Source organism: Podarcis muralis, chromosome 6 (assembly GCF_964188315.1).
Source record: "Podarcis muralis chromosome 6, rPodMur119.hap1.1, whole genome shotgun sequence".
Taxonomy (NCBI): Eukaryota; Metazoa; Chordata; class Lepidosauria; order Squamata; family Lacertidae; genus Podarcis; species Podarcis muralis.
In genome coordinates, this window is record NC_135660.1 from 16,399,234 (window position 1) to 16,423,751 (window position 24,518).

At 41.8% G+C, this 24,518-nt stretch overlaps 1 protein-coding gene across 21 annotated transcripts in view; it reads left to right on the top strand.

Annotated features, from left to right (window-relative positions):
* MECOM (MDS1 and EVI1 complex locus) overlaps positions 1 to 23,440 on the top strand; it is a 469,813-nt gene extending 446,373 nt beyond the window's left edge. For all 21 annotated transcript variants that reach the window (XM_028731496.2, XM_028731500.2, XM_028731495.2 and 18 more), the window contains 7 exons: positions 7,742 to 7,908; positions 11,022 to 11,099; positions 14,449 to 14,618; positions 15,815 to 15,944; positions 19,105 to 19,332; positions 19,738 to 19,924; positions 21,692 to 23,440. In XM_028731496.2, coding sequence (XP_028587329.2) covers positions 7,742 to 7,908; positions 11,022 to 11,099; positions 14,449 to 14,618; positions 15,815 to 15,944; positions 19,105 to 19,332; positions 19,738 to 19,924; positions 21,692 to 21,826 — 1,095 coding nt within the window. In that variant the 3' untranslated portion in view covers positions 21,827 to 23,440. The remainder of the gene's footprint in view (positions 1 to 7,741; positions 7,909 to 11,021; positions 11,100 to 14,448; positions 14,619 to 15,814; positions 15,945 to 19,104; positions 19,333 to 19,737; positions 19,925 to 21,691) is intronic.
* Positions 23,441 to 24,518: the final 1,078 nt, after the last annotated feature.

Consider the following 24,518-nt stretch of genomic DNA (forward strand, 5'->3'; position numbering starts at 1 on the left):
CTCCGGCGCCCCTCCAGCAGAGCGCCATCGCCGCCCCTCCCCCAGCCCAAAATGCACAGGGAGGGGTGGGCTGCATGCCTCCTGCCCTCCCTCCCGAGCAAAAGCTCCACCCAATTTCCTTTGGAGCTGATTAATAGGTGCAGAACGCTCTCCCCTATTCGCTCACGAGGAGGCGGCGCCACTTTATTTGCATATTCATGAGCTTATTTATTATTCATGAGCTTTCCCGGGCCCCCCCAATATTTTTTATAAGTCCGCGTCCCTGGAGCCAGGAATCCTTCAAGCACAAATGTTGCCTCAGCCATGGACTCACTAGCTAGCCCAAGGAAAGTCACCGTCTTCTAGCTTCAACCATCATCTGCGACATGAGAATAATGCTACTGGCCCACTGTACTTTAATGGCTACTGAGATGATGTATGTGAAGCACTATGAATGCTAACAAAAAGTGCTATGTAAATGCAGAATAGTAGAAGTAGTAGCAATAATAGTGTTCCAGGTCAGAGGGAGCGATTCCTGGGCTTGACCTGAACAACTTGCCCTTCTATTTTTGGAAACTAAGCACGGACCATTCACATTCTGATGGTCTGAGTTTTTGTTAGCAGCCATTGTTATATAGCTATGACATTCTTGTAGAGTTTCCTTCCCCTTCAACTGCTGATATGTCCTCTAGACCCGAGTTCTGCCTCAGCAACCTTTCCTTGGTTTTCTTTGTCTGGGAACATCTGTTCAGATGGGGAAACAATGACCTTTTGCCTCGGCTGAGGCAAAGAGCTACCCTAGCAGGCACTAAGAAGATTAAAGGAAGGCTGCACTGATAGCTTTCATGCTGCTCCAGTGGTTCTCAGCAGTGAGAGGAGAGAATACAAATGGGCAAAAGGGCTGTAGGCGAGCAGAAGAAAGAAGCTGGTAATCTCCTCCACCCTTGTCACTTCACTTTTATTCCCAGTTTATTTCAGGTCTATTTCAAAAATAAAGGGGAATGCAACTGATTTCAAGCATGCCCTTTAAGGAAGAACTAAACATTATGTTACATATGGGGATGCTGTTAAAATGAGTTTGATTCTTGCCCTTTAACATCCAGTACAACTTACTCTGAATCCTGTTGTAATAACTTAACATGTTTCACCACCTCTGCCAGCGGCAGCCAGTTAGGTTAAGAAACACCCAGCATCATGTCAAGGTGGGGGAAAGTGAGATAGATGCTACCAGGCTGGAAGGAGACTCAACTTAGGGCTGCCATTTTTAGTGGCAGCATCACCTTCCTTATAAGTTTTAGTTCCCCCTTTAGCTTTATGTCCTCTTTCAGATGCTGCTGCTGAATGACCCTGGAATATTTTTGCAATTGCACACTTTAATTCTGTATGGATTAATCTGGTGTAAACATCACTCACTAATTATATTCTTCACGAATTGCTCAGAATGATTTGTTCATCTTATGTTGTCCTACTGTATGTAAGCCCTGTTTGGGCTGGCTTTCAAGGCAGAGGATTAAGCTGGCCGTTTCATGTTGATTAAATTTTATTATGCCAATTCCCGTATGATCTGTGTTCCTCAACAGGCAGCCTATGGGCACATCAGGCTCACCAACTGGCCCATCAAGTAGATTGCAGTCATACCTTTTTCTTTTGCTAATGCTGGTTGCACCTTAAAGAATGCCGCTCCCATAGGTTCTTTCCTGAGCCCTTAGATCAGCTGGCTGTGTTCCATGTTTTAATTCAGGAATCCCCTATATTGAATAAAGTGACTTACTCTCAGATTGCCCCTAGAGAACTAAATCTGTTTCTAAAACATAATAATAAATTCAGGCACTTTGGAGAATTTATTTATTTATTGCCTTCTTGGTTCCATGGCCCATTATTCACATAGGTGAGGAGTGTGAGAGTGTGGGGCTTGGCCTTCTCTATCATGTCACCAACATTATGGTGAGGTGTGTCAGGTTTCCTCTCTGTTGATTCTATGTCACCAGGTGAAAACTTAGCTTTTCCAGAATACTTTTCCTGAGGTCTATTTTAATGTTATAAACACTTGCATTGTTGGTTAACTATGGGAATCTTAGTTGTCTGTTTTTATTGTGGGATGTATATTTTTAGCTTTGCAGTAAGCAGCTACAAGTGCTGTGTTAAATAGAAGAGAATGCAGCAAAGAAGTATTTGAATATATAAGTAAGCAGGAAGTGATGCAACCAGGAATGGCTGCACTAGCAGCCATTGGAAGCGACATAAGCATGTGACTGGCGATAGGATCCTGGGGTTAGGTGGACTGGCAAGCCTCATAAAACTGCCATATATTGTCTGTGCAGCTGCTACAAGTCTGATGTGCATTAACTAGGCAGGCAGGATCAGTGCACTGGTGGAGGAAGGGGGGCGGGGGGAGCACACCACCCCCAGCAACGCAATCCCGGTGGGGTGCCATCGCGGCTGCCCCCCCCCCCCGCGCTGGGCGCCATGCCCCGCAGGTGGCGCACCCCCCAGGACATAAGCCACGCCCCCCAGGACGCACGCCAGCCACGCCCCCGCGTGCTCTCCACTCCCGGGTGCCTGAGCATGAATCTCCGCAACTGGATTAGTGAAACACACATACTAAGAAATCAGCTCTGGTTTGTATACAATGACTAGTACATGCATGCCTTAGAATAGATCAGAACCAAGTCTTAAAGCCACGGCAATTGCTTGATAAAGCCATTTCAAACAGGAAAAGGAAAATAGGTTAACCAACTAATGCTGGGATCTGTGGGAAGGAAGAATGTTGACCCAAGCACAGTTTTAAAAGCACTTGGTAATGAGACTGACTCAAATATTTAAATATATAACTAAGCCGTTCCTCATCCTCCCAGATGCATGTCCCCCCATGAAACCAGAAATAGGTGGTACCTTACTCCTAAGCCATGTGTCACTACTAATCTGCAAGAAGGCCAAAAACCATTTCCCTGCTTCCATCCCTCCATCACAGGCAATAGTAAAACAGCAAAATTATTTCTCTTAGCAAACAATTAGAAGTGATTAAATGCAATGAGAAATAAAATGGCAGATTTATTCTGGGGGAAAGGAGAAATAGGAAGGAGTGAAAAATAAATGTTATGATAATGCTGAACTCTGTAGGCTGATAATGACATTGCTCTTCTAGGATGGAATTGCCTCCTACTCCAACCAGCATCATCATTACATATCTTGGCCCTACGATCAGTACCCGTCACAACCCTTCATATTGACAAATGCCCTGTCCACTTGCATCTGTGGAGAATGTTTTAGCAGCTGAGTGATTATGAATCAAAACCCAGAGCTTCCAGCCCTTACTGCTTCCCTCTGCTTTCCCATTTGTCTCCTGACAAGTAAATGTATCTTGACTTTCCTCAGAGATTTTTTTTTGCACAATGTTTGATGAAAGACATTTGGCAAATTGGCAGTGGAACCCTGTACATTGCAATTTGTAGTGAGCATTAGAAGTCTGAGCATGGAATGGAAGAGCAGGCTACGGGCGAAAAGGAGAGAAAAATACCAGCGCTAAGCAGAATATGAATAGTCATTTCAAGGAAATGAGCAGGCATTTATTTTGGACTAAAAAGAGAAAGTGCAAACCAAATTACTATATTTATATTGTATCTTAGTATGAAAAATGTAAGCCAAATAAGTCTTCTTCCATATATATTTCTCTGAATGATGAGTAACACTGAGCCTGATGGAGCCACTTTTGTGTAAGTAAGTGCAGTGTAAGCGAGAAGAAAATCAGTTCACAGATTCCTGGGCTCATGAACTAAACCTTATTTACTACATTGGGTTTTCTGCAAAATGGTCATAATTAGGATTGGTGGGGGGGGGGGAGTAGGCTTACCCTAAGGCAATTCTGTAATCATTCAGGACAAAGGGTGTGATTCTATGAACTTCTTTCAATCTGAGTAATATTAGTTGGCAGTTCAGTGTTGAAATGAGAAAATTATTAAGGCTATTATACACTAATCTTGAAGATACCGAGTAATTTGAACACTTTATTATTTGCAACGGCATCCTGTACTTTTCCATCAAGCAGAGGCTGCAGGTGTAAGCCTTTCCTGAAGAACCTTTGCTTCACCTTCTAGGCATGCATCTCTTCTACTCATTGTAAATGCCTGTATCTCCGCTGCTACCTTATTCTTAGGGGCACACAGTACTATTGCACAAGTTGGACTGTGTTCAGTGGAACTTACTCCAAAGTAAGTGCAGTTAGGATAGGAGCCTTGGTTGCTTATGCTTTTGTGAAGCATGTAGCACCGAGTTGACACTTTGGCTACTACTAATACTTCTGCAACTATTTCACATTCTTATGTCTGGATTCATACTGTTTTTATTTACGTATTTATGTATTCAAAAAAAGTCTGGAATAGCTTCATTAGGTGTGATCTTCCAGTCTTATCAGTCTTATCAGGGTGCAGCACTAGAGATAAGGACTGGTTCAGGTATACAGGTTCATCACTTGATTACTCCTGATTACTGTACACATGATAATTGGCAGCGGAATGTGTGAACTAACACCACTGAAAAGCATTGCTTTGGAGGTGATAAAAAAGTTACCGTATTTTTCGCACGATTGGACGCACCGGACCATAGGACGCACCTAGTTTTTTTGGGGGGAAATAAAGGAAAAAAATTTCCCCTTTATTTCCCCCCCAAAAGCAGGTCAGGGAAACCGAACCAGGTCGAGGAACAGCGGGATAGTGGCGCTGCGCCTCCCTGCTGTCCCCAAGCTTGTGGGGCTGGCCGATGTCTGTCCGGCGGGCGGGGAGCTCTGCTTCAGGGCGCCCCACCCGCCAGGCAGCAGGCTGCTATCCGCAGCGTGAAGAGCCCTGTGGGGAACTCCTGCAAGCCTCCCCACTCTGCGGATGTATGCCTGGCGCGAGGGGCGCTCTGCTTCAGGGCGCCCCACCCGCCAGGCAGCAGGCTGCTATCCGCAGCGTGGGGAGCCCTGTGGGGAATTCCTGCAAGGCTCCCCACTCTGCGGATGTATGCCTGGCGCGAGGGGTGCTCTGCTTCAGGGCGCCCCACCCGCCAGGCAGCAGGCTGCTATCCGCAGCGTGGGGAGCCCTGTGGGGAATTCCTGCAAGGCTCCCCACGCTGCGGATGTGTTCCCGAAGCGCCTGGAGCTCTGCTTTCAGGGCGCCCGGCGCTCCGGGAAGCAGGCTGCTATCCGCAGCCTAGACACGGCTAGCGGAGCGCTAATCCCGAAGCCCCAAGCTTCGGGATTAGCGCGGCGCTTCGCTAGCCCTGGGAGAGCCCCGCGACGTCGCGGGGCTCTCCCAGGGCTAGCGAGACCTTGCCGGCACCCAGAAGCTTGGGGCGCGCTGAGCTCCGCGCGCCCCAAGCTTCGGGATTAGCGCGGCGCTTCGCTAGCCCTGGGAGAGCCCCGCAACGTCGCGGGGCTCTCCCAGGGCTAGCGAGACCTTGCCGGCACCCAGAAGCTTGGGGCGCGCTGAGCTCCGCGCGCCCCAAGCTTCGGGATTAGCGCGGCGCTTCACTAGCCCTGGGAGAGCCCCGCAACGTTGCGGGGCTCTCCCAGGGCTAGCGAGACCTTGCCGGCACCCAGAAGCTTGGGGCGCGCTGAGCTCCGCGCGCCCCAAGCTTCGGGATTAGCGCGGCGCTTCGCTAGCCCTGGGAGAGCCCCGCAACGTCGCGGGGCTCTCCCAGGGCTAGCGAGACCTTGCCGGCACCCAGAAGCTTGGGGCGCGCTGAGCTCCGCGCGCCCCAAGCTTCGGGATTAGCGCGGCGCTTCGCTAGCCCTGGGAGAGCCCCGCAATGTCGCGGGGCTCTCCCAGGGCTAGCGAGACCTTGCCGGCACCCAGAAGCTTGGGGCGCGCTGAGCTCCGCGCGCCCCAAGCTTCGGGATTAATGCAGCGCTCCGCTAGCCGTGGGAGAGCTGGGTCTCCCACGGCTAGCGGATAGCTTCCTGAAGCCTGGAGAGCGAGAGGGGTCGGTGCGCACCGACCCCTCTCACTCTCCAGGCTTCAGCGAAAGCCTGCATTCGCTCCATAGGACGCACACACATTTTCCCTTGCTTTTTAGGAGGGAAAAGGTGCGTCCTATGGTGCGAAAAATACGGTATGTCATTCCCCTGTCTCTGGAACACTGACCTAACTAAATGTGATTGACAACTTGCTGAATTTTGTTCTGATGGGGCAAAAAGAAGCAGGCAGCATAACTGGGTGGATATACCTTATTTACTCTACATAGCTCTGTATCCAGAACCATATATGTGTACCATTGTATAGCTCAGGGGTCAGCAAAAATTTTGTGGCTTGGGCTGGTTCACGGTCCCGCAGATGCCACGGTGGGCCGGAGTGCGCGCACACAAGCATGCGCAAACGCTATTTACGGCGCTCCTTCTGGTGTGGAGGAGGCGTGCGTAGCTTCCCATTGGCTGTAGGAGCTTCTTGCAGCCAATGGGAAGCCAGCCAGCGTCGTGGAAGGCGATCCCTGCTCTGCTCTGCACGGCGCACAGGAGCCGACTGAGCGGGTGGCGGGGGTCCATGGGCCGCTTGTGGCCCATGGGCTTTAGGTTGCCGCCCCCTGGCATAGCTGCGTAACACACAGAGAGAGGCATCCTGGAAATTACTCAGGACCGCTGCCTGGCCTGTCCCAAGCCTGCCTGCCTGTGGGAAGCTAGTGTGTGCCATGGCAGCAGCTGGCCACAGAGGGCGAGAGCCAGGAAGGGTGCCCAGCAGAACTGGTGACAGGATGGGGGTGCAGACACATGGCTGGGAGAAGGTGCTTCCCACCCTGTCCTAATGGTTGATCGAAGGCAAACCTTCCCTCACTCAGGCAACTTCCAGGCAACAGCAGCAGCAGCAGCAGCGAGCAAGGGAAGGCCTATTTATTTATTTATGAATGAATTGTGACCCAGATGCACGTAAGTGGGAGGGTGCCTGTAGAGGATAGATGGATGGATTTATCCATCCATCTGAGAGCCAGTGTGGTGTAGTGGTTCAGAGCGATTGACTCGTAATCTTGGGATCCGGGTTCACGTCTCCGCTCCTCCACATGCAGCTGCTGGGTGACCTTGGACCAGTCACACTTCTCTGAAGTCTCTCAGCCCCACTCACCTCACAGAGTGTTTGTTGTGGGGGAGGAAGGGAAAGGAGAATGTTAGCCGCTTTGAGACTCCTTCGGGTAGTGATAAAGCGGGATATCAAATCCAAACTCTCCTTCTCCAAATCCAAATCCAAACTCTTCTTCTTCTCTTCTTACTATGATTACAGACTATTAAACAGGAAAATACTATCTTTTGTGGCATTATACAAACATATCTACACACACACACAAAGTAACAACAGTAAAGCATTGAATTAGTCCAAGGTGGAGGCTCAGCGCTAATTTTCATGGAGCAAGATGGCCACTAGAAAATTGGATGACAGGCTAGAAACATAAACTGATTTATGTGTAACTGCTTTTTTCTTCTGTGAATTATACTGTAAATCAGTAAGAAGGTTGTGTTACCTCTAACAAAGCTGAGTATCTCAGAAATATAGTATCAGTTAAACTGGCTTGAGACCAGTTTATGTTGGTAATACTTCCTTATCAGCATATAATAACAAGGTGGAATAAATATTGTGTCATTGAAATAGCAACAACTTTTATTGTTTCTTCTAGTTAAAAAAGAAAAGCAGAGTTTTCAATAGTACACTTTTTAAAATGGAGCTCTTTGTTGACCAGATTGTGCTAATTCTCTTTGGAGTACAAGAATGTCCTCACAATGATTTCCCCTTCCTCCTTGCAGATGTCAGCTATAGAAAACATGGCTGAAAAGCTAGAGAGTTTTAGTGCCCTGAAACCAGAAGCCGGTGACATCATGCAATCTGTCCCTTCCATGTTCAACTTCAGAGCCCCTCCCAGCACCCTGCCAGAGAACCTTCTACGAAAAGGCAAAGAGCGCTATACCTGCAGGTAAACTCTCCAAGCTAATTACCCACAACAGCCTCTCTTAATGTCTCTCTTCTCTTGCAAGCCACTGCTGTTTATTTTAGAAATTACTCAAGATTGGATGATGAATAGGGATTATGGTGGGTCACTGGCATTTTAAAAGGTTCTTTATTCAGCAAGACATGGTCATAGTGTTTGATTCTGTGTTTGTTTGCAATTACAGGAGAAATTTGTCCTGCATTACCTTGCGCTTGATAAATGAGGCCAAAACATTACATACGCTGCCTTGTTCCAAAATTTCCTCATCACCTTTATATTAATACACGATCTTTTCCCTCATAATTTTTTTCTGATCATGAACTGCAAGACTGTTTTTCACTTGGTCTTTCCTTTGATAATGCCAGAAGGGAAATTCCACAAGATCTGTGAATGATTAGATGTGTTAAAAAAACTGAGTCGTCACTGCAAATATTTGGCTCAAATCAACGTTGTCCTAAAGAAATCAATGGAAGTTTTGTCTCAGAGTTTGGATCCATCTTATAGACATCTGTAGCCTTTCAGGTCCTAAGTGGCAGACCAGTTGTTAGACTCAGAGAGAGCTTTTCTGTTGACCTCAGAATTTAATGAATTTCACACATCATTATGGTGCAAATGTGAATTGGAAAATTTGTTACAATTTAAATAGTGAATGTTCTGGATAATGCCCTTGACCAGTAACACAGTTAATACGCACCCATGTCTGAAATAATATTGAGTCTTGTTGCTAATTTATTTTAGTAGGTCGAAGGATAAATGATTATGCACTCCTGTCACTTTTAAAAGGGGGGGGGGGAGTGCACATGTACCTCTCTCAACAATGCCCCAACATCCCAGATATTTTCTTATTCTCTCCCCACCCTCCAAAGAATGAAATTGACTAGACTAAAAGCTATTTCTGATCTGGCATAGTCAATTTTACCACTTTCTTTATTTGCGTGGGACTAGGTTTCTGTATGGAATTTTTAAAACAGACCTATTCCTTTACAATACTCTAGCCCTTCATTATGTTTAGACAGTTGTGAAGGAATTGATACTGAGCCAAGCCTACCTTCATGGTAGCCCCATTCAGAAAAGTTTGGAAGTATTCCCTTATGATCGCCATCTGTGTACTCCAGAGGCAACAGCAATCCCATGTAAATGTCATGGAATAGACATGGAGTCTGCCGATTTAGACAAAACCACTGTATAACAAGTTTGCATTTATCTGAACAATGTTGCTTTTGACAAGCTCTGTTGTCTTCTACTCTGGCTGGTATGATTATATTAGATCATTAGATCCCAAATAAAGGCCCAAGCCATTTGCACAAGCTCTGCATTTATTAATGCTGGTTGTGCATTCACAGTGCTTGCTTGATGGATGATGGCACTCTACGGGTATTTTATATAATACTAGAATAAGCCGTAGAGTTGGAACAGACCATGAGGGTTATCTAGTCCAACCCGCCGCAAAGCAGGAATCTTTTGCCCAACATGGGGCTGGAACCCCCGACCCTCAGATTAAAAGTCTCATGCTCTACTGACTGAACTATCCATCATGAGCCATCTTTGGCTTTGTTTGAAAACCCCAATGCTGTGGCTGTTTGGTAGCATATAAATGAAAATAAAGGTATTTCATATTCCCAAGCATAAGCTAATTCATGTAGTATTCCAGAGCTGGTCCCACCATGCAGCACAGTGAACTAGCCGGCTTCAGATGGCACAGGGCTGCACTAGGAGTGTAGATGAAGGCAGGAATTTTTGTTTGAATGTTGCAGCTAGACTCTTTAGGTGTTGGTCCTTGTGGAGAAGGGGCACCATCTGGGCTCCAGTTCATGCAGCAAAATATATTGGGTTGGCACTGTAGTATTCTTTTTCATGGTCAAGTCCTCACAATGTGGTTTTAACCTTGTCTCCTTCATGTGCCGCACAGCTAGTATTTACTACACAAAGATCTGTTTGTTTTCCATTCACACCCCCTCTAGTTGCAGCAAATATCAGCTATCTTCATGTAGAGCAGGAATGGGCAACTCTGGCATGCCAGAAGTTGTCAGATTCCAAGTCCAGCCCTAGTCAATATGGACAGTGGGCAGGAATACACCATCTGAATTTGACAGGACGAAATAATCTCATAATGGCTTTACTTGGTCAACAAGTGATGTTCAAATTGATCTATGATCATCTAGAAATGTCATTTAGGATTTATATTTTGGATGCATATTTTCAGGGAAATGTTCCTGATTTGGCAGAATAACCTGATGGTGCCATTTCAGTTTTCTATTTATTTTTTTAGCTTGGTATTTATGACCCTATCTCATTTTCAGAATGTTAGTTTATGTGTTTGATAACTGTCATATCCGTTTATCTGATCTTTCTGAAAACATGTCAGCTACTTTCAAGTCACACTATTACAGAAGCATACCTTGATGGATTAGGTCTCTTGAATTGTGTCTGATCTGATCTTTCACAGATGGAACGATGCCACGTTTACTGACACATTGAATATGCTGAACAATTTAAAACCTCTTTCCATCAAGCCAAGATTCTAAACCTTGGATAAAAGAGTTCCCGTCCCCCATAAGCATTTAGCTGGGGAAGTGACAAAGTTAATAAGTGTAGTATGTCAGGATGAACATTCAAATGAAAGTCTGCTCTCATAGATTGCTGAGGGTTGCACTGGAAAATTCAGACATCACCACCTTAATCCATAAGGTTTTGATTCAATATATTTATTGAAGCTACTTTCAGAAATATTTAAATACAGTGGTACCTTCAGTTACAAATGCCTCAGGTTACAAACGCTTCAGGTTACAGACTCCGCTAACCTGGAAGAGTTACCTCGAGTTGAGAACTTTGCCCCAGGATGAGAAAGGAAATTGTGTGCTGGCGGTGCAGCGGCAGCAAGAGGCCCCATTAGTGAAAGCATGCCTCTAGTTAAGAATAGTTTCAGGTTAAGAACGAACCTCCAGAACGAATTAAGTTCATAACTAGCAGTACCACTCTACATCAAAGAAGCAGTTCCATCCAGTATTGGTTTGAAGTTAGGACTATGCATTTTATTTCTTTATGTATCTTAAAGCAAAACATTAAAGCTATCTTTATATACCATTTTCTAATAACAGATACTGCGGCAAGATATTTCCAAGATCTGCAAATCTTACCCGTCACCTGAGAACACACACTGGAGAACAGCCTTACAGGTACAAGATGAATGCTTCTGGGGAGTAGCCACAGACTCTTATTGACTGTTAGGGCTCCATACTGGAGCCTTTGACCTCCAAAGAGTTTTCACTATTAAAAATGAAATGAGGTTTTAGAATGTGCTATGTAAAACACAGTTGACAATACTTTCTAGTAAATGTGTGGGGAAACCTGGTCCAAGTGCTTCAACACAACCCCAATGGGATGCTCACAAAACCCTTCAGAGGCAAAAGACACCCAGGAACTTGAGAGTTAATAACCATAGTGCTGAGCATACATAGTTTTGATTAATGCAGGTGCCTTCAAAAGTGGATGAATGAAGTATTCCTGATAATGTGAAATGACACGTTGGTCCTTCTGGTTTTGGAGTTGCACCTGGAGCGGGGAGAGAGGGCCACACTAGGTGTGACATTATACACATCTTTGTATGTGTTATGTGTAACATTATGTGTCTTTAAACCAACATGCATATTTTTTAAAAAATGCAAATCACATCCAATGGGATAGGAGGTTAATATTTATCAGAATCATAGCAGTCTTGGTAGGGGATTTTCATCTGATGCAAACAGACACCTCTGAGAAGACATTTTAATCTGGACCATAGCAAGAAGGAAAATATTATGTTCTTCCTTTACAGCTGTCCTTAAATGTGTCATCGTTGTCGTCTTCATTCATTCATTCATTCATTCATTCATTTCTATACCACCCTTCATCCAAAGATCACAGGGTGATTTACAATATAAAAACACAAGAATACATACTGTAGTAACAAACAAAAACAGTAACACCCCCAACTAGTTTAAAATACCATAGATTGTTTTATCAGCCAAAGGCCTGGGAGAAGAGGAATGTTTTTGCCTGGCCCCTTTGTTACATATCTTTAGCCTCCCTGGGAAGAGCATTCCACAAGTGGGGAGCCATTCTTGTGTTGCCACCCTCTGGACCTCTCACAGGGGAAGCACACTAAGAAGGGCCTCAGATGATGATCACAGGATCTGAGTCAGTTCAAATGGCTGGGAATCCTGGAAGATCAGCTTCCTGCCTTGCAGGCCTTTTCCCACCTGGCCTGGGGAGGGTAGCGCCCTGACTGATTCCAGCTACATAGATTCCATCTACATCAAGGCCAAACTGTTGTGGCATGAACAGCAGCAGTCTCTTTCAGGAATGTCTGAATGGAAACAATTTTAACTGAGCTACCAATTCTGGTAAAAAATTAATTAACAATCACTTTAATAAAAAATGGAGTTCTGAAAACATGATTTTCTTACTTTGCATCAAATTTGATTTCAGTATTTGTTCATTCACCCTGCAAAAGTGTTGTTTTATTTCATTTATTTAAGATGTACATTTAATTCCCAAAAGCATTTTCTGTCCTATTATTCTCTTCACAAGTATACATGCTAATCTCCATGTCCTTGGTGCTTTTAACCCACTTCCTCACTGGTATCTTTCATTGATCTCTGTGGGCCATAACTGGGAGAGCCTTTAGGAAATCTGGCCCATGAGAGCAATTCACATAGTGAAATGAGAAAAGAATTTTAATTGTACAAAATGGAACTTTCACTTAATGAAATCAATTGAAGAAACTCGGCTCATGTTCTAACAAAACAAGCACAAATCGGTACATTTTACGCCTTGCAAAGAAAGGAGAAAAAGCTCATTGTTTGGGATAGATTTTTCACTCAGTCCTGAATTTACTTGGGAAGTAGGTTGCATGTAATTTAATTCTTGTTTTAAGAGGTATCTTGAAACATGTTATGCTCTTCCACTGCATAACAGCCAGAAACAATTAGCAATGTAATGCATAATTTCTTCCCTGAATAATTGACTTAGCACACAATGTAACAGACATGTTTTGAAGTTCAGGAGAAATAGACGATTGTGGGGGGCAGTGGGGAGACGACGATGGTGATGAAGACTGTTGGCCAGCTGCCAGGAAGAGAATTTGGAATAGTTATAGTATGTCTTAGTAATGGCTGAAAGGGCAATACAGTAAAGACTTCAGGGACTTCAAATCACTACAGAGTATGAAAATTGATGCCTCTGGTACCAGAGCGATAGACTAAACTACTTGCGTTGGCACAGTATTAAAGATTTGGATTGTTTATTTCTGCGTTTGGGAAGATAACTGAATTTCCTCCAGGATTAGCAATTGAGCAAGCTAATTCCTCAATAAAAGATTTTATCACACAGTGTAATTTTTAACAGGGAGGGAAGTGGTCTTTCTACCTTATTTGAGTCTTAGAAGTAATTTGTTTCATGTTTTCCCTCTTCTCAAAGTGCTTAATTGTACGGTATTGGCAACAGCATGAAACAATAGGCTGGTGCTTCTCTGCTTTTCACACCATATATGCTTTACTGCAATACTTTAACAGGCTATCATAAATTATGTCCTGTTAACTCTGAAATACTGAGATATTTCCTGTAACTATACCTTAATATTAATTTGCATGTGCCAAAATGTATGTGTGAGTACATGGGTGGTGGGAAAGGGGGGGGGGGAGCGAGAGATAGGAGACAGGATGTGCAGTTGACTTGTGCTTCCTGCTCCCTAGATTTCTCTGCCTTGTTCAAAATCAATCCTGCATGTCTTCCTTAGTGGAGACATATGCAAGCTTTGTGTGGGAAAGATGCACAAGACCAATTTCAGACAAGATAGGGAAGCATAAGAAACAAAAAGTGCAACAAGTCAGTTGTGCATCCTGTTCTCCCTTATCATTATCACAACCTAACAAGCTCCCAAAAATTCACACTGGCCACAAATCCCTTCTGTTTTACAGTATTAATAATATGGAATCTTTCCCGATACCAGAAACCAAACTTGGATTTTCAGAGCAAAATCTATACCACTTATTCGGATAAATTTGTAATGAGATTACTGTGCCCTTTCTGAATAGGGAACAAGGGGGATGGCTTGAAGCATAGAAACCATTGCTTTACTGGCAAGTTAGATCCAAATAAAAGGCATAAAAATATTGAAAATACAGTCTTTCAAGCAGCATTTTGTGATATTTACTGTTTGGAAGATATTCTAGCTACATTCCTGCATTGCAGGTTGTTGGACTACATGACTCTTGGGGCACCTTCCAACGCTACTGTTACCCTATGATTCTATGATTTGTTGTTCAGATTTCCCTCTGCTCTTTCACCTTACTCTGTAGTTCTGTAACTGGATAGGAGAACTGCAATGTTTGCTATTTTATTGAAAAACCAAATAAAATATATGGGGTGGGGGAGATATTACTGGGTTTAGCAAAACTGCGGTGGAGCTGAATTGAGATGGTTGCTCTCTAGTTTCATTTGAGTTATATTTCACATACTACTTTCTTATTTGATATTTGTTTTCAGATGCAAATACTGTGACAGGTCTTTTAGTATATCGTCTAACCTGCAGAGACATGTTCGTAACATCCATAATAAGGAGAAGCCCTTCAAATGTCACTTATGTGACCGGTGCTTTGGCCAACAAACCAACTTAGATAGACATCTCAAAAAACACGAGAATGGCAACATGTCTGGTATGTACCTATCATGCTTTCTGCATTAAAATAAATCATTTAAGGGGAATTCATGAGATCATACAGGTCTGTTGTACAGGTGTGGCATTCTTGCGACACTGCAGATCATGCTTTTCATCCCACAACTATTACAGGGATCTTCCTATGTCAGAAGAATACAATGGGCTTGAACATTATCCTTAGGTTTTTATGTACTTGTGACTAAAATCTTAAATACTTGTCAGAAATCAGATCCGAATTTTGATCCAGGAAGTTGGTATGGTTTAAGACCTGGGCAGCATCAGCCTAATATACCAGTTTTGATAGAGAAAGTTATGTAGACTATTGTGTACAACTAGCAACATATGCAAGTTTATCTCCACTGGATCAATGGATTAGATGAAAATGGTCATCTATTTTTTAAGACTAAAATGAGAAAAATTTTCAGATGCCTGCACTCTGAAATAAATACTAAGGTCTATAAACGTTAGTGGAATCTATGCATCATACTGTACTTTTCAGTATGTGAGGCGGGTCTCCCTAAGAGGGCTTGGCAGCTGACTAGGGTTGCCATATGTATGGATTCAAAGAGCAAAATTAGCATCCGGGGTTGGGGGAATGCATCACTCTTTGCCTTTTTTGGTTGATTTCCCACAAAAAGCTCAACAATTTTTTTCCAGATTTTTACATCTTAAAATATGGCAACCCTACAATTGACCAGTGAGGCACAAGCTGCTCCCTCACCTAACACAGTTCAATTTTTCAATGTTATTTAATTGAGCCCAGAATCAGAATGCTTAGTTTCTTTGATCATTGTAGCAGGCAGCTGTGTAAACTATGCTATTTCTCTCCATGCTTGTTTTCTGTGCTGCAAGCAAATCTGGCAGCCCAGTCCCACTTATTGTTTTGAGAAACTTTCTTTGGAGATCCTTTCCTGAGGACACCTATAGGATGGGTCCATAGGACTGTGCACCTCCAGTTCTTCATTTGTTTTGCTCACTTCCAGCCGAACCATTTCTATTATAGTTGAGTGTGTTTCATCAAGCATTTCTTTTCTTGATTTGATAAGATGTGCAATGATGGCATTTGGGAACTTTGGCACTATTTTTTTATTGTATGTTTCCTTGAGACACTTGTGAAGAAAGTAGTTAATAAATTAATAAAAATTAACATAATTCTGATAGGATAAAAAACCAAATATTTACTTTTCTGTGAAGGTACTGCTACGTCTTCACCTCATTCTGAACTTGAAAGCACAGGTGCTATCCTAGATGACAAAGAAGACTCATACTTTACTGAAATTCGTAATTTCATTGGGAATAGCAACCACAACAACTCAGAAGAAAGGTAAGGTTAACTGTTGTTTCCTTACTGCTGAAGTGTTACATTTCCAGCTTATTTCCAAAGGGAATTGGGCAAAATCAAGGTGACATACTCCCTTTAAAGCCTGTGGGACTGAATCACAGTCATGGAATTTTCTTGATATCATTGTAGTCCGATTACACAGAACTTTCTCTGGATTGTCTCCATTACATACAAGACATAAAAATTTGCACATCTATCATAATCGTGCAATCCCAAAGCTAACTTAATTTTGACCATTTCTAACAGGCAAAACTACTACAGTTAAGGTGTTTGTTGTGTTTTCTACACTCCACTCCACTACACTACACTATCCTTAGCAATATCTTCACAAAATCTTTTTGAAAACATAGTTTGGATCTCCTGGCAATTAGCAAAGTTACATGTGCTGATGTTAATGTGGCCAAAGTAAGCAGGTCAAAATGGATTGCATACAAAATACAAATCCAGTGCTTTCACAATAAATGTTTCATGCATTAGCAAGTTTCAATCATTCCCAGTTCAGCAATATATGTTTGAGTTAGGAAAGAGAAGTTTGAAATTTCCTCCAAATGGTGAGGAATTGGGAAGGAAATTACTAACCCCCTGGCAGTATTTGGATGCCAATGTAATCTTATTGGACATCACTTTCCCTTCAGGGATTTGCACCAGTTTTAGCTTTTTGCTTATAACCAAACACCTGATTCAGAGCTAGAAGCTGCTATGTATTTAATGTGGGATAGTGAGACATTAGTTACAGATGCAGAGAGGGCCAGCTACACCACAATTCCTGATTTACCATCCACAAATTCTCTGAAAAGGCAAGCTTGAACTATTTCCAACCATCAAATTATAGGTTAATTTATTATATCAACCTATGCAATGCTAAAGCAGGCCATGATTCTTATGATGACATCATTAGGAACACTGCTGGAAAAAAACTGTGTGTATTTCATAAAATACTCCCTGTTTCAAAATCATACAAGTGGATCCATAATGTGGGGCACTACCAGGGTGAGGCATAAACTGCCCTATATTCTGGGAATAACAGCTAGCAAGGATACATTCCTAATGAAGATCAATATAATTGTTCAACACGAATGTAAAACTATATTACCGCCCATTTTGTCCACTACACATTTCAGTAAAGAAAGTGAACTGTGTGTATTAAGTAAAACCCCTACTACTACTAATTTTTTTATTTACACCCCACCCATCTGTCTGGGTTGTCCTAGCCACTCTAATGCATCAACAGACTATAAATCAATATATGGTTCAAGTGCATATTTTGGATTTGAAACAGCACTTGAATTGGGGATAAGCATAAGCTTTCCACAGATGTGTAACATGGTGTGTGATTATGTTCTGGGTCAAATTTATTTACTGCCTTCTCTCTCACATTAATTTGCTTTCCATGTTCAAGGGCAGAAATTGCATATGGCCTATGACTTTCTATTTTTAAAGTTTCTCGCTCATTTTTATGCTGGGTCAAAACTAGTAGGCATATAATCATGAAGGCAGCTGATAATACATTACATACACATTCAAATTTTCTTCCTGCTTGATTGTCATGGATTAGTCCCCCCCCCCACACACATCTGGTCTCAACATGTCCTCTGATAGGATGTGTATAAGGGGAAAAAAGGTTGATGGGTCATCCAGTGATTCCTTTCAAAATTTTGATAGATATTTCATACTTGGCAAATTACTGCATATGAAAAGCATAATTAGCAAATCTGTTTTTTTAATCATGTGGCTTTCATTACTTTGGTTTAAATCCAAGTCCTTTTTCACTTCAAACTGTCTTCTTCTGGCATGGTTTAAAAATCTGGCAACCCCTGGTTTATAGCTCATAGTTTCTTAAGACTGTCCAAGAAGTTCTGCCAGGGCATCCTGATAAAAGATGCCAAAGATACCCACAAGTGAGATGATGGTCACTTTTTTCAAGATCATTGCAAAATTATGGGTTTCTTTATGGTTATTCCAAGATAATTTCCTCATGTTTAATGGATCCTATAATCCTTAATGATAATTGGTTAAATTCTATTTCTTTTTCTTCTTGAAGCATAAATGAAGGAATATAGACATGTTGACCAATGTAGACACAAGCTTGTTAAATGATCCAAAAGATTATTGTTTGTGGGTAACCCTACATGATTTAGGCAATTATGGGATAATGTCTGGTGTGGTTTCATTTTATATAGCCTAACAGACAATTTATTGGAAAATCTAAAAGCTATCAGATGAAAAGTGAAATTCCTTTGTATTTAGAAAGGGGTAATTTTTCTCTAGGGAATGTGTTGAGAAGGACTGAGAGCTTCCGGTGAACTAGAACATTTCGTTACATGTTTGAGTTTAAAATGTTATGATAACAAGGCAAACCAATCAAAACTTATCTCCATTTAAATTATACAGAATGCTTCATAAAATCAATGGAATAATTTTTTGGTGTGCAGTACTAAACAGTGTCAGTAATTCACATGACTGCTTCTCCATGACAAAGGTCACAATCTTTTATAGAATTAAATGCATCTAGGCCTATTGATTTCACTTTGAAGCCGATGTGTTCATAGTGCTCTGCACCTCCCCAACACAATACTCACTGCAAGCCCAAGATCTAGGTAGAAGGCCTTTATGTAAATGGGTTTAACCTGTTGTATATATATTTATTTTTATTTATGAAATATGTATTGCACCCTTGCCCCATGACTGTTATTCTATTTTGTCCTCACAACAAGCCTGTGAAGTGCTTACCCATTACTTTCCAACTATGCTGTGAAGCAGATTGTATGCTACTGATCGTTGTTATGCTTATTGCCCCGTGGTTAATAGGGCAGTGAGAGACAGTTGAGAACATGATTTTTTTTCCCGTTTGGTCAATAGTAACTATACTGGGAATTCTACTTTCAAGAATAATGAAATGTAGTAATCTAAAACTCAGATGTAATAGTGAGAAAAGCTATCTTCACCATTCTGTCAGACTGTGAATTGAATTTCAAAGGATTATTGGCCACTTAATAAAGTGGACAGAGTGGTTATTGATTTTAATTATGGCAATTACCACCTATGGGATAGTTAATGCAAAACAAAGTTTAGAAAGCAAGGTCCTGTTTCTGCAACTGCTAACAGGTAATTTTGTTTTCATTTGATATGTATTTTTTTTAAGAATTAATGGAAGTCACTTTAAGGATGAAAAGACTCTGGTGACAAGCCAGAACTCAGACTTGTTGGAAGATGAAGAAGCAGAAGATGAAGTAATGATGGATGAAGAAGATGAAGAAAGTGAGATAACAGGGGGGTCAGTTAAAGAACCAGCTGTAAGCAACATATGTGAAGAGGGTGACTATGAAGAAGCAAATGCTTTGGAAATGAATTGCAAGACTTCTCCTGGCAGGTAGGAGCAAAATCAAAGCAAGATGGTAGAAAATACAGCAGAAGTCCCAATTTCTAGGGCTTAATCCAGGTTCTGTATTTGCAGGTTGACCTAAATATGCCTGTTAATAATTATTTGTGGACAAGGTTTGGAATAGAAAAACTATTGTGCAACTGAGCAGCTTTCTAAGGGGTGTAATCCAGAGAAAGTTAGCCACACTTTATAGTTTCATTTAAATCAGTAGAACCTAATCATATGGTTAATAATTTAATTTTTAAAAAGAACCATGTCTATTATGCCCTCAGTTTTGCCCAAAGTCTGTTAAAGGAAAGACCAGACAAAATATTTCAATTACTATTTTTTAAAAATCACTGATAATTTGCTTTTCAAAACCAATCAGTACGCCAATCTTTGGACGTTTCATAGGTATAAGGAAGATGAGTTTAATAAAACTGGACTTTCTGCGTTGGACCATATAAGGCACTTCACTGATAGCCTCAAAGTGAGGAAAGCAGAAGAAAGCCAGTTCAGTGAAGCTGAACTGGCAGCGTTTAGCACCTCCCATCTGCCAGAAGACTTAAAGCAGCCATTGTGTCGCAAGTCCAAATCCCAGGTAAATCTATTTTATTGTGCTTTCAGGATAAATTGTAATCTGGTTGGGAAGGGTGGGAAGAGTGATGGTGGGGATTGAAACAATAGATTGGAAGGAGTCAAAGAAGGCCAGTGCCGAGTCAATAATCCTGAGAGTAGCAGAGGAGCAGACAGTCCCATACAAATGTACACTGAAAACATAAAACACTTGTTGCTGCATATACCAACAGTAAGAAACCTATCTGGAGATACCCTCAAAAGGCCACCTCAATTTGTTTGACCTTTTGTGCTGATATGGTTAATGCACCTCTGTTTTTCTGGCCCATGGTAGATGAGCAAGTGCTGCTGCATCAGCACCACATCCAACTGAGCTGGTGCTGAGAAAATGGTGGACAGACGCTGCTCAACTGCAGTTAAGAGATCAGGAAGACAGCATTGGATCACATGCATCTTCTCTTTTCCCCTTTCTTCTCTAGTACAAATATATCCAGGCTAATGACAGCGGTTCAGCCACCAGCATTAACAATGATGTTTGTTCTTTGAAACTGTTTCCAAACCCAGGTTTCCAAACCTGGCTAAGAAGATTTGACCTTGTGTTTTAACACCTGTAAATTAAGGACTTTTAAAGAAAAATAAAGATTAGTGCAAACCATAGTTAATGTTGGTGCCAATGTAATTCCTGACATTTGTTAAGATAGATGGAGGAAATATGCACTGGAGAATTGAGTACTAAGAGAAAGAGAGAGTGCAATCCTGTGGTCTGTTCCATTCCCGTATTCATAGACAAGAGAGTTCCAATGTTTTGTCTGAACTGGTCCTATTATTCGTTTTTACTGGTTGGTACAACTGAGATGGCTAGGCTGTCTAGTTGTAACCTGAAACTATACTTTTCTGGAAAGGAGTCAAGTGTGCTTACACATGCTAGTAGAAATTTTAATGTCCCCAGTAGGCCCATGAATACTGCCAATCCTCGTCAGTTTTCTACTTTGCAGAGAAGGTTAACATATTAGTTCATTTAAACTTGTTTGAGAAGATTCGGAACATGCCACAACACAGTGAAATCCATGGGGATCCTCTTAACTTACTTCCATGAAGTAAAGACCATAGTCATGTAATTAGGTTTTGAAATCACTGAATTGTTCTGTACCAAGGTAATTAACCCCATTAGTGCAGCATTTCTCCAACTGTGGGGCATGAAGTGTTGCCAGTTTGGCCACTAGTGGCAAAATAACTGCAGTTTTGCTCAACTGAGGGCCTAGCTGGAAACACACCAGTTTTTGCTGCAGGGGAGGAATAGAGAAGGCAAAATACCCTTGTCTATCCAAACATTGTTGCGGCTGCCTTTCTGACTATGCCCCCGGCTGCCTTTTCTTTGTTTCCATACTACCGTATTTTCTCGAGTCTAATGTTTCATCAGATCTAATGTGCACCTTAATTTTCACAACGTAATTTGGCCAAAAAAGGTGAGCATTAGATTCGAGTAAATACGGTATATGAAGTTCTTTGGCTTTTCCCTCTGTCACATTGGGGGCCCATAAAGTAAAGTACACAGATCCAAAGGGTTTAACAACACAGGCCTAGCACAGTTTCCATTTTTTCTGTCATGAACCTTCAGAAATCTAGTGAGAGGACTTTGTGGTACAGGGTGAATTCCAAAATGGTTCCCATGTGGGAGCCATACTGCTGATTCCCACTGAAAGAATAGGTTCTTCCACGATAGAACTATGACTCTAAATGATATTACTGAATATCTTATTTTGACTTCTTTCTCCTTCTTCTTCAACTGTAGGCCATTGCTATGATGCTTTCACTCTCCGACAAGGACTCTCTCCACTCTGCACCCCACAATTCATCCAATGTGTGGCACAGTATGGCAAGAGTTGCTGCAGAATCCAGTGCCATCCAGTCCATTAGTCATGTATGACACCGTCAAACGTAACAGGATTGGGACCAAGTCCAAACTAGCAACATGGCTCTTTGCTAGAAGACTATTTAAAAGACTGCAGAGCAGAATGCCTTAGAAATCTGATGGGTCACATTTAAAGTCAGGTGACCTTAAACTGAATGATTTGAAAGAAAGAAAGAAAACTATTTATTCTCAATCTTTTGTTTTGCACAGCGAAGGCAGCTGCTGACATTTTGAGGATCAATGCGACTTTCAAAATACATGGATCAAATAGACCTTGTTGGGGAATATGTGTCTTCCACTCCACCTGCTTGGGGAGGGACTTATGGGTTAAGACGTGTATTGTTACACACACGTTAGCACTCCTTTAAACTAAAACAGAATTGTTTTTTCCTTTTTGAGTCCCCCCCCCCCCCCGTGTAGAATGGTAATTGTAGGCAGGATTAGGAACAGTTGCTTTTCTATACAAATCCTCTTCATCTATGCTTTATGCGTTTGAAACCATTTAAGGAAGACAAAGCAGTTCCCTCGAATGTACATCTACCATTAATCTAGAACCTAATCACAAGGAATATTTTGCCCCCTCCTTAACTTTTGCCTTCTGAACTGCATTGTAAAAATAAAGAACCACATGAGACAATAATGTAAGACGTCTGTGTATATTGTAAAAAAAGAAGAAAAAAAACTTGGGAGAGTTCAGCAATTAAAGGAGGTGAGTCTTTCAGCATACTACATGCAAAAGACCACAGTCATCAAACATACCACTATAGTTCAATGTTTCCCTGATCAATGTAATGACATTTTAATTTTAGACAATCATGTCACTGTTTTGTTTGTTTTATTTTGTTGGTGTTCATTTGTTGCTCTTGATTTCTTTCTTTATTGGTGTTGCGTGTACATGTAATTTATTTGTTGGCAAACAATTGTTTGTGGATTAAGAAAAAAGCACTCTTGCTAAATGTAGCACTGTTCATATGAAATTAATAGCACTGTTCCAGTTCTCTCCAACCCCACCCCACATCATTTTTCTGGGCACCCATGGACTTAAAAAAAGGAGGCGAACTGATCTGCATATATGTTCGTGCAAACAGTGTTTAAAAAAGATTTCTTACATTCCTCTTTTACTATCGTTTTTTTCCTTTTACTAAAACTAAATAATGAATAGAGGTGATTTAGAGATTTTTTTGTAATACAGCAAAAATGATTCAAATGTATAAAGCATTCTAATTTTTTCTTCATGAAAGCATGATTCTTCTGATTAAAAAAAGAAAAAGAAAGCTGTACCCAATATTTTATGCCGGTTGTCTGCGAGCTTGTGTGATGTTACGTTCATGTTAATCCTATTTGTAAAATGAAGTGTTCCAAACTTATGTTTAAAAAAGAAAAACCCCAATAAATAAATAATGAATTGTATTCAGTTATTTTGGGGGCAGGGGCGGGAGGGGGCCAAGAATTTCGCCCTTTTGGTGAGGGACCAGATTTTATTTTCCTTTTTGTTTATTATCTCATTTTGAAATAACCAGCAAGTTGAGGTACTTTCTTTAAATGCTTTGTACAATGTAACTGTTATGCATTTCAGTACATTACTATGGGAGGATCAAATTTAAAAAAAATAAAGGATTACAAAATGAAGACATCATTTTCACTGGCCTTTTGTTTTGTTGGCTATAGAATGGATTTCAACAGCATTTGTATGAAATTTCCCCTACTAGCAATAATGCTAACTGCACACAAACTCTGCTTTTGCAAAAGGACAAAAGCAAACCCACATCCCTGTTGGCCCTCAAAACACTCAAGTCTAGAGCTATCAATATGATTACTTTGTTTTCTCAACAATCACAAATGCTAGACATAAGATGGTTACAGCAATCACAGTAGGTTGGGGAAGAGAGAATCAAAGGCAGTCAAACATGTACAGCCTTCCCAGGCCCACACTGGCATGCCAGATTGGCAGAAGCTTGGGAGGTGGCAACGCTTCCCCTTGTCAGTGTGTTAGTTGAGAGAGAGAGAGAGAGGACCACCATTCTAAGGCCTAACCCTGGAATGCCTCCTATGCTGCTCAGGAGAGCGGATTGTAAGGCCATACCTCTTTTACCCACAGAGAGGGAGATCTACAAAATCTTATGGTACCTGGGACAACTGCCGGGGGAAACTGGTTTATTCTGTAAATTGTTTATATATCTAGATTTTTTTATTTCAGGTTTTGGTTACCTGGCAAAAAGTCCCCATCTAGACTAGACTAATCTAGGACTGTATAAGTGAAAGCAGGTTACCAAACAAACAGTGAAGGCAGATCCCTCAGGGTAAATGGGACACTGCTGCACCAACTTTAGCCTGCCTTCAGCTAGGTCCCACCTGCTTACATTTTTTACAACCCATACAGGGGATGAAGGCATTCTGCTTCTTAGTCTCAGTATTGCCTTCGTAGAACTCAATACTGAGACTGATAGTGGCCAATGGACCAGCCACCACTACAAACAGAACATATGAGGGTATTGTTAATGTTCTCTTTTTGTGAAAGTTAATAGCAAACCCCCCTGCAACACACAGAGTAAACAATTGTATTTTCTTCCTCAAGCACACCAAGGAACCATCTACTCAGCATTTTGCTTCCAACAAGATTTGAGGGCGATAACCATCTCCTTTTGGATGCCCAATTATGTTGTCATCAGAAGTATAAGGCTTTGCATATGAATATTTAAATAGTGAA